General features: G+C 55.1%; 2 protein-coding genes across 5 annotated transcripts in view; one reads left to right on the top strand and one right to left on the bottom strand.

Annotated features, from left to right (window-relative positions):
- The window catches only part of RFX4 (regulatory factor X4), a 157,452-nt gene extending 150,288 nt beyond the window's left edge, over nt 1–7,164 (bottom strand). For both annotated transcript variants that reach the window (XM_082740566.1, XM_082740565.1), the window contains exon 1: nt 6,710–7,164. In XM_082740566.1, coding sequence (XP_082596692.1) covers nt 6,710–6,752 — 43 coding nt within the window. In that variant the 5' untranslated portion in view covers nt 6,753–7,164. The remainder of the gene's footprint in view (nt 1–6,709) is intronic.
- A 1,026-nt stretch (nt 7,165–8,190) lies between these two features.
- On the top strand, nt 8,191–11,654 carry LOC309869442 (uncharacterized protein). Of its 3 annotated transcripts, none has more exons than XM_082740583.1 (3): nt 8,191–8,431; nt 8,943–9,235; nt 11,213–11,654. In XM_082740583.1, the coding sequence occupies exons 1-3, from the start codon at nt 8,329–8,331 to the stop codon at nt 11,297–11,299; spliced, it is 483 nt and encodes a 160-aa protein (XP_082596709.1). In that variant the 5' UTR covers nt 8,191–8,328; the 3' UTR covers nt 11,300–11,654. The 3 variants fall into 3 exon arrangements, with proteins under 3 accessions (XP_082596709.1, XP_082596710.1, XP_082596711.1); XM_082740584.1 differs by having other exon boundaries at nt 11,281–11,654; XM_082740585.1 differs by lacking the exon at nt 11,213–11,654 and adding an exon at nt 10,095–10,713.
- The last annotated feature ends 600 nt before the right edge of the window (nt 11,655–12,254 follow it).

Consider the following 12,254-nt stretch of genomic DNA (forward strand, 5'->3'; position numbering starts at 1 on the left):
CAAGGGCCCTTTCAGATGCTTGGATCAGTTCCATTAGAACACTGGGGCTCATTAAAGTAAGCTTCTAGATTAAGGGCATCCAGCTTTATGGGGTACCCAGAAGGTAGGAACCTTCCGATCACCATGCTCTACCTTCTTCACTCCAGGGAGTGGTTTTTCTCCTTAGAGTGCTTATCACACACTGAAATTACCTATTTTGTGTGTTTGTGTATGTTACCTTGTTTGTCTGTCTAGAATTTATGCTTCAGAAGAGCACTGCTGGCATTTTTGTAAGCCTGGCATCCAGGAGAGTGCCTGGCACACCGGATACATGTAGTTTTCTTGAATGAATAAAGCTAAAATGTGTCCAAAATCATCATTCAACCACAATGATACATGGCTTTCCATCACAGCCATCCATTAAAACCCTCTCCAAATGAAGAGTCACATGACTCCTTCAGAGACGTTTTCTCTGGGAGCCAAGACTAAAACTTTCCATGATTCTCTGCTTTCATCCACTTCTCTCCAAGTGAAATTCAAATCCATCTCAAGGCCAGAGGCGTCACCAAGCCCTGCCAGGCTAGCATTCTAGCGGGACCCATGGGAGGGGGACTGGCTGTGGCGAGGGGCAGGCTTTCCCAGTCTGGTCTCATAGGAGCTGTGACCCCACACAAGTTCCAGACCCTCTTTCATCCCACAAAAGGGATGCCGCGGAATTATGGTCAGGTTTACTCGACTCGTGTGTGAAAATGTGCCTGTGACGGGGCTGACCAATAGAGGGTTCGACAAGAAAGCACATCCTTTCCTTCAGGCTCCAAGGAGCACCTATTCCTATGTCCCCTGGCCACTCACGGCTCTCAGGGTGTCCATGCCTTCCCTTCTCAAATGCACTGCATTTGACAGCAGAGACTGTGACCTTGTCCCTCCTGCCACCCAGCAGGTGCTCAGCGAGTGAGACTGAACAAAACCTCCAATAAACTCACGAGAATTATTTCCTTTTACTTTTACCTGATGCTTCCAAATCATCTGTTTGAGTTCACTCTCTCTCCCCTAGCCTTAATTAAAACTGCACAGATATCTCAAATAGAGTGGAAGGGGCAAAACCAACATTAGATGTTTCCTGCACCTTTTCCACCCCGCAGAGCCCTGGAGGGGTGGCTGAAGGAAGTCCCAAGTGACATGCAGAACACATGGGGTTGGCCCTCAGGGGCCTGTGCAAGGGGAGACCTGCCTGTCCGACACCCCCGCCCCCATGCTGCGATTTCACCATTATATGCCTTCTCAGCCTTTTGGGTGCAGACACCAAGGCAAACACACACATGTCAACTTGACTTAGAAGCACCACCTTACGGCATTAGAAATGGAAGAGAAACCCTGTGCTTGGTGCAGGCCACAATTATATCCCTCTCTTGGGGTGCTTTTGAGGATCAATGTCTGGAAAACGGCTTTACAAAGTATGGTAGATTCCACATACATAAAACGAGCAGGTAACCATACGGAAAATTTTAGGTGGGCCCTAGCGATCTTTACATTGAGTCCATTCAACTATAAATGAGGTAACAGAGCGTCAGGGAGAAGGGAAGGGCTCCTCTGCTCGAATTATCACCAGGAGGGGTGGCTGTGTGAGAAGACCCTCTCCCCCTTCTAAAAGCAAGGGAGAATGGGAGTCTGGCTTTCCTTTGATTGCAACATTTCCCTTCTTTGGCCAGTGTGTATCCGTCTCCCACACAAATGAGGGTCTGTGATGCTGGCTTCATCCTCCAGATGCATTTCAGCGTTTCCTAAACTGATGCGGGTATAGCCCCATAAAATTCCTGTCTTCAGAAATGCACCTTAGCTATAGTTAGGAAAGGAAATTATAGACCTTTAAAAAGTGGTTATCCAAGGTCCTTGACTCTTAAAATCCTAGTAGTTGGCTCACCGAAACATTTTAGTGTATCATTAGTGTGGGAAGAGAGGCACTAATTGTACAGTGGGTCACAGTTCAGATGGTGGTTACCGGCTCCTATTTGCTTCCTGGGTTCTACAAGTAAAGAGGTTTCCTGGATTCTATCATAAAGAGGTTTGTATCTACTCTATCAGAAAATCCCAGACTATAAGCTGCCTAACGTTTTATTAGATTTTCAAATGAAAATCTGACAAAGCTCTATAAGATTTACTAAAGTAACATTTATAAGTGGCTGAGTTGGAATTATAACTCAGAGCTTTCCCACTGTGCAAAGGAGGAAAAAAAAAACAAAACTGGACAGGATCTCCCTGCTCCCATACCAGCACCAGCACCACCACCCTCTGACTTCAGACCAGGAGCCTCCTTCTCTTCTCTTTCCCGCCTTATCCCATTCCCTCACCCTTTTAAGAATGATTTTGAGAAGGAGCGATGAGAAATTCCTCCTGGGTGACCTACAGGGCATGAGGGGGAAAAAAAGCCTGAACCTCTCATGTTGATGAGCTTGTGGCTCCTGTGTGAGGCCTGCGCACTGCCCAGCTGGCGCCTAACCTGGGGATGGGGAGTGAGGCTGCAGGAGAACCTGGAGAAGAGGTGTGGGAGGAAGGGCTCACAGGTGGGCAGAGAAATTAGAGACCTCAGCGCCTCTGGGGAGCAGGTCAGCCCAGCTCTCACGCAGCAGCGGGAAGGCCCCGAGTAAACTCCTCTCTCCAACTCGCACTGGGTCCTTTGTTGTCGGCCTGTGCCTCTGGCTCCCGCTCTTGCCCTCCGGTCCCCCGCCCCCCATGAAGTCACCCCAACTGCACTCATAATATTTTGCTTTGCGCCGGGTCTGTTTTCCACCACCAACTTCCAGCGGTCACCATGGCGACGCGCCCGGGCGGGGGGGAGGGCGCCGCTAAGGCAATCCTAGGGCCTAGAGGCCCTGCGGCCCGACAAACTTTTCCGGGTCTCCCGATCCTGCAGGCCAGGTGGAAAAGCGCGCTGTCACCGCCGCCGCGCGGAGTCGCTTGCGGGGCTTCTCGGACCTGTCCTGAGCACCGCGTCCGCGTCGGCGAGGGCCGCAGCCACCGGCCTGGGGACCCTAGGACCACGCGGCTCTCACTTGACCCTGCTGCTAAACTCACAGACCCCGGCGCTTGGCAGGTGGCGAGGGTGGGGGCGCTCATGCCCCCCACCCCGCCGGCCACACACACACATACGCCCGGAGAGGGAGAGGACAGCCTGATGTGGGCGCAGGAGCGAAGGGCAGACCCCAGCCCTCTGCTCCCTTGAGCCGGCAGACCGGTTCCCCGCCGTGGGAGAAGGCTACTCCTTGCCTAGGGCCATGGCCAGGAGAGCATGGAGGAGGCCCGGGCCCTGTTCCCACCCGGGCGCTCTCCGTCCCGGGGTCCCCAAGCCAGGGCCACTGACTATCTGTCCGCACCTGGGGGCCCATGGGGCCAGGTCAGGCCTTGTGCTGAGCCGGGGCCCGTAGGCCGTGCCTCTCCGCCGCTGTGGCCCGTGGTGCTCAAATCCGGCTCCAGGGGTACTTCGGCCTCCCTAGCTCTGGATTCTGGATCTCCGGGCAGAAAGTGGTCGAGGCAGAAATTTCTAATTCGGGCTGGGCAGTGCCCCTCTCTAACGTGCCATCCCGTTTAACAAGAAACGACCCCTCTGTTGCGTAGCCGACCAACCCCGCCCCGGCCCACTTGGCACAAGTTCTCCGTGGCCTAAAATTCTACCTGCTTTTCTCTCTCGTTCTCGAATTTTCGGCTTGAGTCACCGAGCAACGCTCGCCTGGACAGGGCGGCCCGGCTCGGACCCCCAGGGCCAGGCGCGCGTGGCCGCCGCGGTCGGCTCTCGAGGCGAAGGCGGGCCGGGCGGCCGGGTGCCGGCGGGCGAGCGGCGTGGGGCGGCCGCGTGGGGCCGACGCGCAGGCCGGGAGCGGCGTGCGCCCGCCCCAACCGCAAACCGCGCACCGGCGGGGCGGCGCGTCGACGGCCCCACGCGCGCGCCTGCGGCCTTCGCCGTCCGCCGGAGCTCGTCTGCGCCGCGGGTCTCCTGGGAAAGGGGCTCGGCTTTGTCGCGCTCCGCCGCGAGCGCGCGGAGGGCCCTTTGAGGCGCGCGCGCCGGCTCCCGGGCCTCCCCCGACGGGGCCATTGTCTTAGCCCCGCACTTGATGAGTATTTGGGGGAAAACTGGGGGAATATATTACCGACTCGGTGAGCGGAACAAAGGGGCGCGTTTCCTCAGGTCACGCTGAAGTGGCCCCGAGGCAGACCACTAGAGCCCCGGCCCCTGCAAAACGGTTCTCCCGGGCCCGAGGCACTTTGCGGGGATTTTCCTTTTAAGAGTCGGGATCGGAGGCCTGGCTCCAGCACTTGCTGCGAATCCGTTGCTCGAGCCCTTTGAGGATGAAACCGTGAGCATCACACTCGTGGTTCCGGTCGCACGCAATCTGCTGGAAAAGGAGCAGAATCGAACTGCTCCTCGGAGCGCTAGTCTCGGCGAGCTGGGAGAAAGGACCTTTACATAACAAGGGAAACTCTGAAGAAAAGCTAATTGGATTAAGTTCTCGGAAAGGGAGGTGCGGGGAGGCTCCTGGACCGGACCGCGCGGAGCTGCACTTTCCTAGTCGTCGGGTTTGCGACTGTGAAATGTCAGTTGGTGCTCCCCGTGTCATTTCTTCACCCTGTCATTGCCCAAAACTTTTATTTTGATTTCAGCATGACGATCTGAGGATGTCTCCGATTTTCGGAAAAGAGAGGGGAGTGGCTGTGGAAAAGATTTCTGTTTTAGATCCCGTGTGGGGTGTTTGCGGTTGGGGTAAAAGTGACCAGATGCCTCCACGGCCACCAGCTATATCGAGGACAAGAAACAAAACGTTTTCACGCCCGATAAGCCTTCTCTAGAACGCACAAGGAGGTCCCATCTAGTGGAGAGGGCACTTAAAACCCCAAACTGGGGCTTGGCTGGTGTGGGGTGTGGGGAAACCCCAAGTCCATACATGGCTCCCCTTGTGAATACTTGGCTGCAAACAATGCAGACATGGGTTTAATTTTATTCAAGGATATTTGCTTCTAAATTTGGGGTGCTTGGGGTGCGTGCTGATGCAAGCGCTCTACATAAAAATATAGTGGGCTGGGCTTGCTTTCCTTCTGTGGTACCTTTTTTGCCGCCAGCAGAGAGCACCCCAGCGGGGCCCGCCGGGTACCTGCAGGCTGGAACGAGAAGCAGGCGACCCCTCTCCTTGCCTCGGTTTATACAGTAAGGAAGACTGCGGGGCTCAGCCTTTCCCTTCTCCGAGGCGGCCCACACTAAGTGGGAGAGGGACTTGACTCTCGGGATCAGAGATAGGCAACTACCCAGGAAAACCAAAGATCCCCCCCGCCCGAGAGGATGGGTGTCCTGGCCACCAGGGCCTCGGCAGAAGCCCGCAGAGGCTGGAAATCTCTGCGCGGACTGATGAAAGACCATCTGGGGCGACGCCCAGATGACCTCTACCCCCACCCCCACCCCCCATCTATTTCCAGCTTGTTTGGGGGGGTGGTGAAGAAACATTTTGGTGGTGGTCGTTTATTTGCTCGGGGAAGGGACGCGAGAGATGGCAGCGGCTAGAAGGCACTTGTTGCTCCCTTCTGCTCCTAGACCTCAGCCCCAGGATCTCGTCAAGCTGCGGCCTCGGCCCAGGCTGCGCTCACTACCCGGCTCCTGCCTCTCCCCGACCCTATCTCCCCAAGAATCCCGGAGGCTGCATCCGAGTGGCGATGGGAGTGGACTGGTTAGGGACTGTGGTTGGAGAAGGGGGGGGGGGGGGGCTTCTAGGGAACTTCTTCCACCTGGAACGAGCCTAGCTAGGGTACATAGCTTAGATCTAGAAGTTTGGCGGCTCCTCCTAAGTGCTAGAAAAGGAAGGTGGAGAAAACTCTACTGGAGAAACAAGACGCTGGGCTTTTTCGTTGTAAGAGATTCCTTGGTTTCCTTCCTCAGTTGTTATGCACCGCCGCCACCCCAAAACCTGACGCCCACAGCCTCCAAAGTGCGGAGGAGTTTTGCAGACCCTGACGCCAGGCCTTGCCGCCGCACTGCGTCCGGCCCTTCCTCCAGCGGAGTTACAGCCCCGCAGCGGAGTTACAGCCCCGCAGCGGAGCGCGTCGTCGGAAGGCCGTTCCGGGCAAGGAGGTTACACCCCGCCTCGGACGGCCGGGGGCTCCCACCTCCGACCCGGCGCGGATTCCTCAGGACCACCGTGTTCGCCGCCGCCACTCCCTCCAGCTGCGCGTCTCCACCAGTCGGAGCCTCCGTCCCCACCTCCCAGGCGCTGTGCGAAGCCCTCGCCCTCCCCCGCCTCTGGGGAGTTCCGCTCGGCTTCCTGGCCCTAGCCACCAGCCTCAGAGCGCACCGCTATTCCGGGGCCCCCAAACCCGGGGGAGGAGCCGGGCCCGAGAAGGGGGCGGTCGGCTCGCAAAGTTTCTGCGAGCGGCACCTCGAGCTCGCCGCGAGCCAGAGAATCTTTACGTAACTTTGTGTTCAGGACAAGCAAAAGCGCGCTCGTCAGAGCGCGCGCGCGCGCACACACACATTTACACACACAATCACACGCTCACACACACACTTCCACGCATCCACTTACATCACACATTGCGATGGATTGAAAACTTGTGCACGCTCTCCGCTATTTCCTAGGGTTCCACTGTCAAGTTGACCCTTCTGAACTTTTTGCAACTCTTTCTGAAGTTCCCCTTCTCCCCTTTCTTTCCCTCCCAATGTCTCCCCCCCCCACCCCCCACCAGTAGGACTGACCTGTGGAATCCATGTCGGGTTCCTCCAGTAACCCACAATGCATGCTCTTCCCATGGACAGCACGGGCGCCCCCCAAAAGTCCTGATGTTTGGGGATCCCCTGTGCTAGAGATGCCCAGGGAGGAAAGGAGTCTGAAAGAAAAAGAGACGTAGAGAGTGCAAGGGCAAAAGGATAGAGGAGGAAAGGAAAAGAAAGAGAAAGAAGAAAGAAAAGAGAAAGAAGAAAGAGGAGAGAGAGGGAGAAGGGAGAGAGCCCAGAGAAGGGGGAGAGAGAAAGAGCGAGTGAGCGAGGGGACACTCAGTAATCCAGCCGGGCAAAGCCAAACCCGTCAAAATGTTTGCGGATGTTTCATGGGAAAAAGCATCATTTTATAGGAGCCCCGATGGGAGCAATGTCATTGATAGGCCAGCCGGCCTGATGAATGGCCGCTCGTCAGATGGGGCCGTGGCGAGGCGCACTGTGAAGCCCATTGTGGGCCTGTTTTGAATAAGAAAAGCCGCCTCCGAAAAGGGGGGCTCAGAGCGACGCAATCCCAGCCCTCCGACTTCCCCCTTCTATTATAGCATTAGCAACGTTTTTCTTATTTAAAGTTCCAGAGGCCTTCTCCAGCCTTCGCCCGGCACTCATTATAGGCGAAATCAAAATTGGCTTAGATGTGGCCCCCTCCTCTCTCCCCACCCCTCCCCCCGATCGGGCCAGGCGGGGCGGTGGGGGGTGGCAGGGGACTCCGGGGAGCCTGGGGAGTCGCCTACGCGGCCACGAGTGGGCTCCTTTCCCTCTCCTCTTGTGCCCCCCTCCCAGTCTGGTCCCGGGTCAGATTTTGAGTGGGGGCCCTGGGAATGGGGAGGAGGTATGCTTCGACTGCCTTACACGCGGATCCGCGGACACGCGTGGAGGAGTAGAGGGAGCGGAGGGTGAAAGGTGGGGGAGAGAACGGCAGCCCTAAGACCCCAGCCCCCACCCTGGGCAGCGAGGAGGCCGCCTGGCGGGGAGGGTGTGAGGGGCGGACTCGTCTCCTCCAGAACTTTCTGTCTTTCCCTGGGTTTATCCATCTCCTTCACCGAGTCTCTCCCCTTTCCCTGCCTCGCTCTCGCTCTCTGCCTGTCTCCCGGTCTCTGCCTCTCACTCTGTCCTTCTCTCGTCCTGTGTCCCTCTATTTCTCCTGTTTTGGCTGCCAGTATTTCTGTCCAGCCCCTGCCCCCACGTCTCTTTGTCTCTCCCTAGGACTCTGCTCCTCTGTCTCTATCCCCCTTGGTCTCTCTGACACCCCCCTCCCCGCCTCTTCCCGTAACTCTGTCAGTCTGTCTGTGTCCCAGACCCTCCCTCCCTCCCTCCCCCCGCCCTCTCCCCCGCCCCCCAGCCAGCCGCGAAGTTTGTGAGAAGCCCGGCGTCCAAGTGGAGACGCTGTTTTCCCAGGGACCCCCTCCCCGGCTGAGTTTAAAGTGCAGAAAGAGGGGGGCGAGGAGCTGGGGGTCTGGAAGTGGAAATGGGGGGGGGCAGGCTGCGTCTCTGAGGGCCCCTATAAAGTGGCCGTTCGCGGGCCGGCAGCGCTGTGATTAGAATATGAATGGGGCTCTGCAGGCGGAAGAGAAAGGCGGATTACCCCGGGTGCTTTGACCATGGACAGAGGCAGCGCCGGCCGGGCCGCGGAAGGGGCGGGGCGCGCGGGCGGGGTCCCTAACGCCTGGCGAGGGGGGTCTCTAACCCAGGACCCCAAGCTGGGTGCGTCTTGCCGCGGTCCCTCGCAAAGCCCCCCAGTCTGCCCTCCAGGCAGGGCTAAGTGGGGCAATGTGGGGGGAGGCGCAAGGGGCCAGCACGTGCCGAGTTAAGGTCACGGTGCGGGAGGGAGGAGGCGGCGGCGCCGAACCAGGGCTGGACAGAGCCCGGGTTTGGCATATTTCAGAGCACTGGGTTCGAATTCCGACTCGATAAATGCCTTCATTTTTCTGGGCCTCGGCTTCCTTGTCTGTAAAATGGGGCAAAGATGTCCGCTCTCCAATTTAGGGGAAGAACCAATGAGGCAGTGGATGTGGCAGGAGTCGAGCATTTACTTGCTCTTTACCCCCCCGCCCCCCAACAGCATGTCGCCCTGTGGCCCGCTCCTTCCCACCACCCGGGGCTCCGCTAAGGGCTGCCTCCTGGGAGTGGCTGAGCCTCTCTGTGCGGGTCCCCTCTGACTCGGTCCGCTGCCGCCTTCAATACCCGTTCGTTTCTGCGGAAACTTTGTTCACAGGCGCAAGCAAGCCCAAGGCCCAGAACCGAGCCAGGCGTTCTTTCCAGCTGCGATGGTTGACGACCGGAAAACCGATGACAACCTGTGGCGACCGAAGGTGGCGGTGGCGATTGTCGCACGTCGTCGTGGTGTGCCTGGTGGTGAAGACAGCGGGATTCGGAGTCCAGGGATCTGAGCGTCTGGGTCTACCTCACGGATTTCTCCTTGAGCGGAGTGGGACGAATGATAAAAGCCCACCTTCGGCCGCCTGCAGGCCCAACGGGAAGTGGAAGACTGGCCAGGAGCTCGATCAGGTGCTTGCAGAGGGCAGCCGGAGCTGCCACCACCCGGAGAGTTGGGGGTCCGCGGGACAATTCTAAAGGGATGCTGCGGGGGGTGAGGGTGGGGGGCAAGATGGTGTGTTGTTAATATTATTTTAATTATACACGGAAAATGGAGGTGGGGTGAGGTGGAGTGGGCCTGACTGGCGAGGAAAGTGAAGAAAAAGAAGTCTCAGGTGGGTCGGGCTGGGCTGGTGCTCGGGGGATCCTGCCCTGTGCTGTCTAACCTGGAATGGCACTAGCGCTCCCCACTGACAGTGCTGCAGCACCCTGGAGCTGAAAGAAATGCAAATAAGCAGGCATCATTCATTCCTTGGCAAATTTTTATTGTGCACCTACTATGTGCCCACCACTAGTCAGTCTAGGAGCTGGGGATGCAGCAGTGAAGAAAGAAGACTTTTAAAAAAATCCCTGCCTTCCTGGAACTTACACTGGAAGGAAGGGAAATAGCTAATAGATAAAATAGATCATTAGATGATAGAGGTTGTCCAGTGAGGAGTGCTATGTAGCAGGTAGGACCAGGGAGGACCTCTCTGAGGTGATAACATTTGAGTTTAAAAACAGTGCTATCCTAGGGGCTGGTAACAAGGGTGTGTTCCTTGGTGGAAATTCACTGAGCTGTGTACACTTGGGATTTTATGCATTTTTTTCTGAATGTATTTCAAACCTCAATAAAAAGCTTGTTCAGGTTCAGTAACATAAGAGGAATAGCTACCATGTACTCTTCATGCGTGGGTTGTGCCTCCACTGTGGTAGGCCTTTCCACACATTATCTCATTTAACCCATACAATACAACTAACATTAAATATTGTTTTCGTCTCCACTTTTCAGAGGAGGACAATTGGGATTCAGCGTGGCTGTCTTTCCCGTGGATAGAATCACAAACAATGCAGCGCTGAGTCTCCAGAGCTTGAAATCTAAAGCAAATATAGCAAGGCCTGCAGAAGGGAGTGTGTGGGTGTGAGGGGGACCAAGGGAGGAGAGGGGAAACTGAGTCTGGGAGGCTCAGAGTCTGTGGTGTTGAGGCAGGCCCCTCGAGGAAGCGGAAGTCATGACTAAGCCAGGGGCCAAACGCAGCAGGCAAAGGGGTGGAGGGTGTTGCCAACAGCTGTAAGGACATGAGGAGGGCCTATGCAGTATGCTTGAGAACTTGAGCCTGGCATGGCTACACACGCAATGGGAGGCAAGGAGTAACTGGCAATTTCTTGGGGAGGTAGGTGAGGATCAGATCGGGAGGGTCAGGCTAAGAAATTTATCCTGAAAGTGTTCTGAGCATACAGGACTTGATTTGTGTTTTGGAGATGCCAGTGTGGTCATGGTGTGCCCACATGGTGTTCCTAGAGGTGGAGGTCATTGGGAAAAAGATCATGGTGGTCTGGAATAGAGACTTGACAGTGGGGGCAGGGAGAGGTGACTCATCCACCAGCTTTGCTGGTGCCTGGGTGTGACCAGTGAGGGACACAGAAGACGGATGTCCAATTTTCTGACTTGGCCTATTTATACCCTTCCCTGAAATCATCGGTAGGGGGGAGGGTCAGGGGGAGGTGGTGGGAATGGCAGGATTAGAGATTTGGCACCTACTATGTGCCCACCACTAGTCAGTCTAGGAGCTGGGTGACTTGAAGAGCTCATAAAACTTCCCAGTGGCCCACTAGGAGGCAGTCCCACAAAAGCATGGGGTTAGAACTGCTTGTATAGCCCTGGGAGGCTGCTAGAACCCTCAGAATGGATGCATGAGCCACACACAAGGGGAAGGTGCAAGACTCCTCCCTTTCCGTCATCTGGTATGTTCTGCCACCACTGCTGCACTCTCCGTGGTGCCCTGTACTTGCTAATCCTAAAGTCTTGGGATCGTTTGCTTGTCTGATGCTTTGTTTTGTCTACACAGCTTACCACCATCTAAAATTATTTGTTTGTTTCCTTGTTCGTTGTATGTCTCTCCACGTCAGAATGCAAGCTTCAGGAGGGCTGGGACCTTTCCTTCTTGCTCACTGCTCTCATCTTTATCTCTGGACAGCATTTATTGGCCACCATGAACAACCCATCCCCTGGCCTGACTGGAAGCAGGTGACACAGACCCACAAGAGCACAGGTGGATTTCCTTGTGCAACAAAGTCGCTGGACACAAGATTTGCACTTCGCATAGTACTGAAAGGTTCTTAGTTATTCTAAGTGAAAATCAGAGCTCTGTTCAACTGATTCTAAAAATGAAATCTATGGAAAAATATCTCGTCTTTAAAAATCTCCCAAATATGTACACATTGTATACATCTATAGCTTAGAATTGCATTATGGTTGGGTCTAAGCCTAGATCACCTTCCGTAGAGAAACCTGTACAGAATAAGACCTTTTCCTTTCCTTCCTCCCTCCCCACCTCTCTTCCTCCCTCCCTCTTTCTCTCTGTCTTTCCTTTTCTTTCCTCCAATACTGAACAACAAGCCATGTGCCAGGCTTTGCTCAAGGTAGAGGTGCAGAGGTGAACAGGATAGTCAAGTGTCCTCCTCCCCCCTCCACCTCCTGGAGTTTACATTCTATTGGCTGAGCTGAAAATAAACAAAGAAACTAAGAGCAATAAACAAAGAAACGACAGCAATCTTTCCTTCATGGATCTTATATTATAGTAAAGACATGTGCCCCAACCTTATGTTTGTAAATGGTTAATTTGCTAATTAGCTAAGTAATTATTTCAATAATAATTGAATAATAATAATAAACATTGCCTGAGCACCCTCTATGTACCTCTGTGAGTTCTGAGTGTAAATAGTCTGATATGACTGTGTTTACCTTAAGTCGTGGCTCAGTGAAGGAGAAGGTCAAGAAAAACTATAAAACAGATGGATAAGTACTGTACAAGAGGGGTACCTTGGATAGCCATGGAAGGAGGGGACTCCCCCAGCTCACTCAGGAAGCACCTGAAGGTTAAATTAATTTCTGTTCACAACGGTCTTCTATAGCCAGAAAATGCAAAATGCAAAATCTAAAGTGAAAGGT

The sequence above is a fragment of the Mustela nivalis genome (genome assembly GCF_964662115.1).
Source record: "Mustela nivalis genome assembly, chromosome: 7".
In the NCBI taxonomy this organism is placed as follows: Eukaryota; Metazoa; Chordata; class Mammalia; order Carnivora; family Mustelidae; genus Mustela; species Mustela nivalis.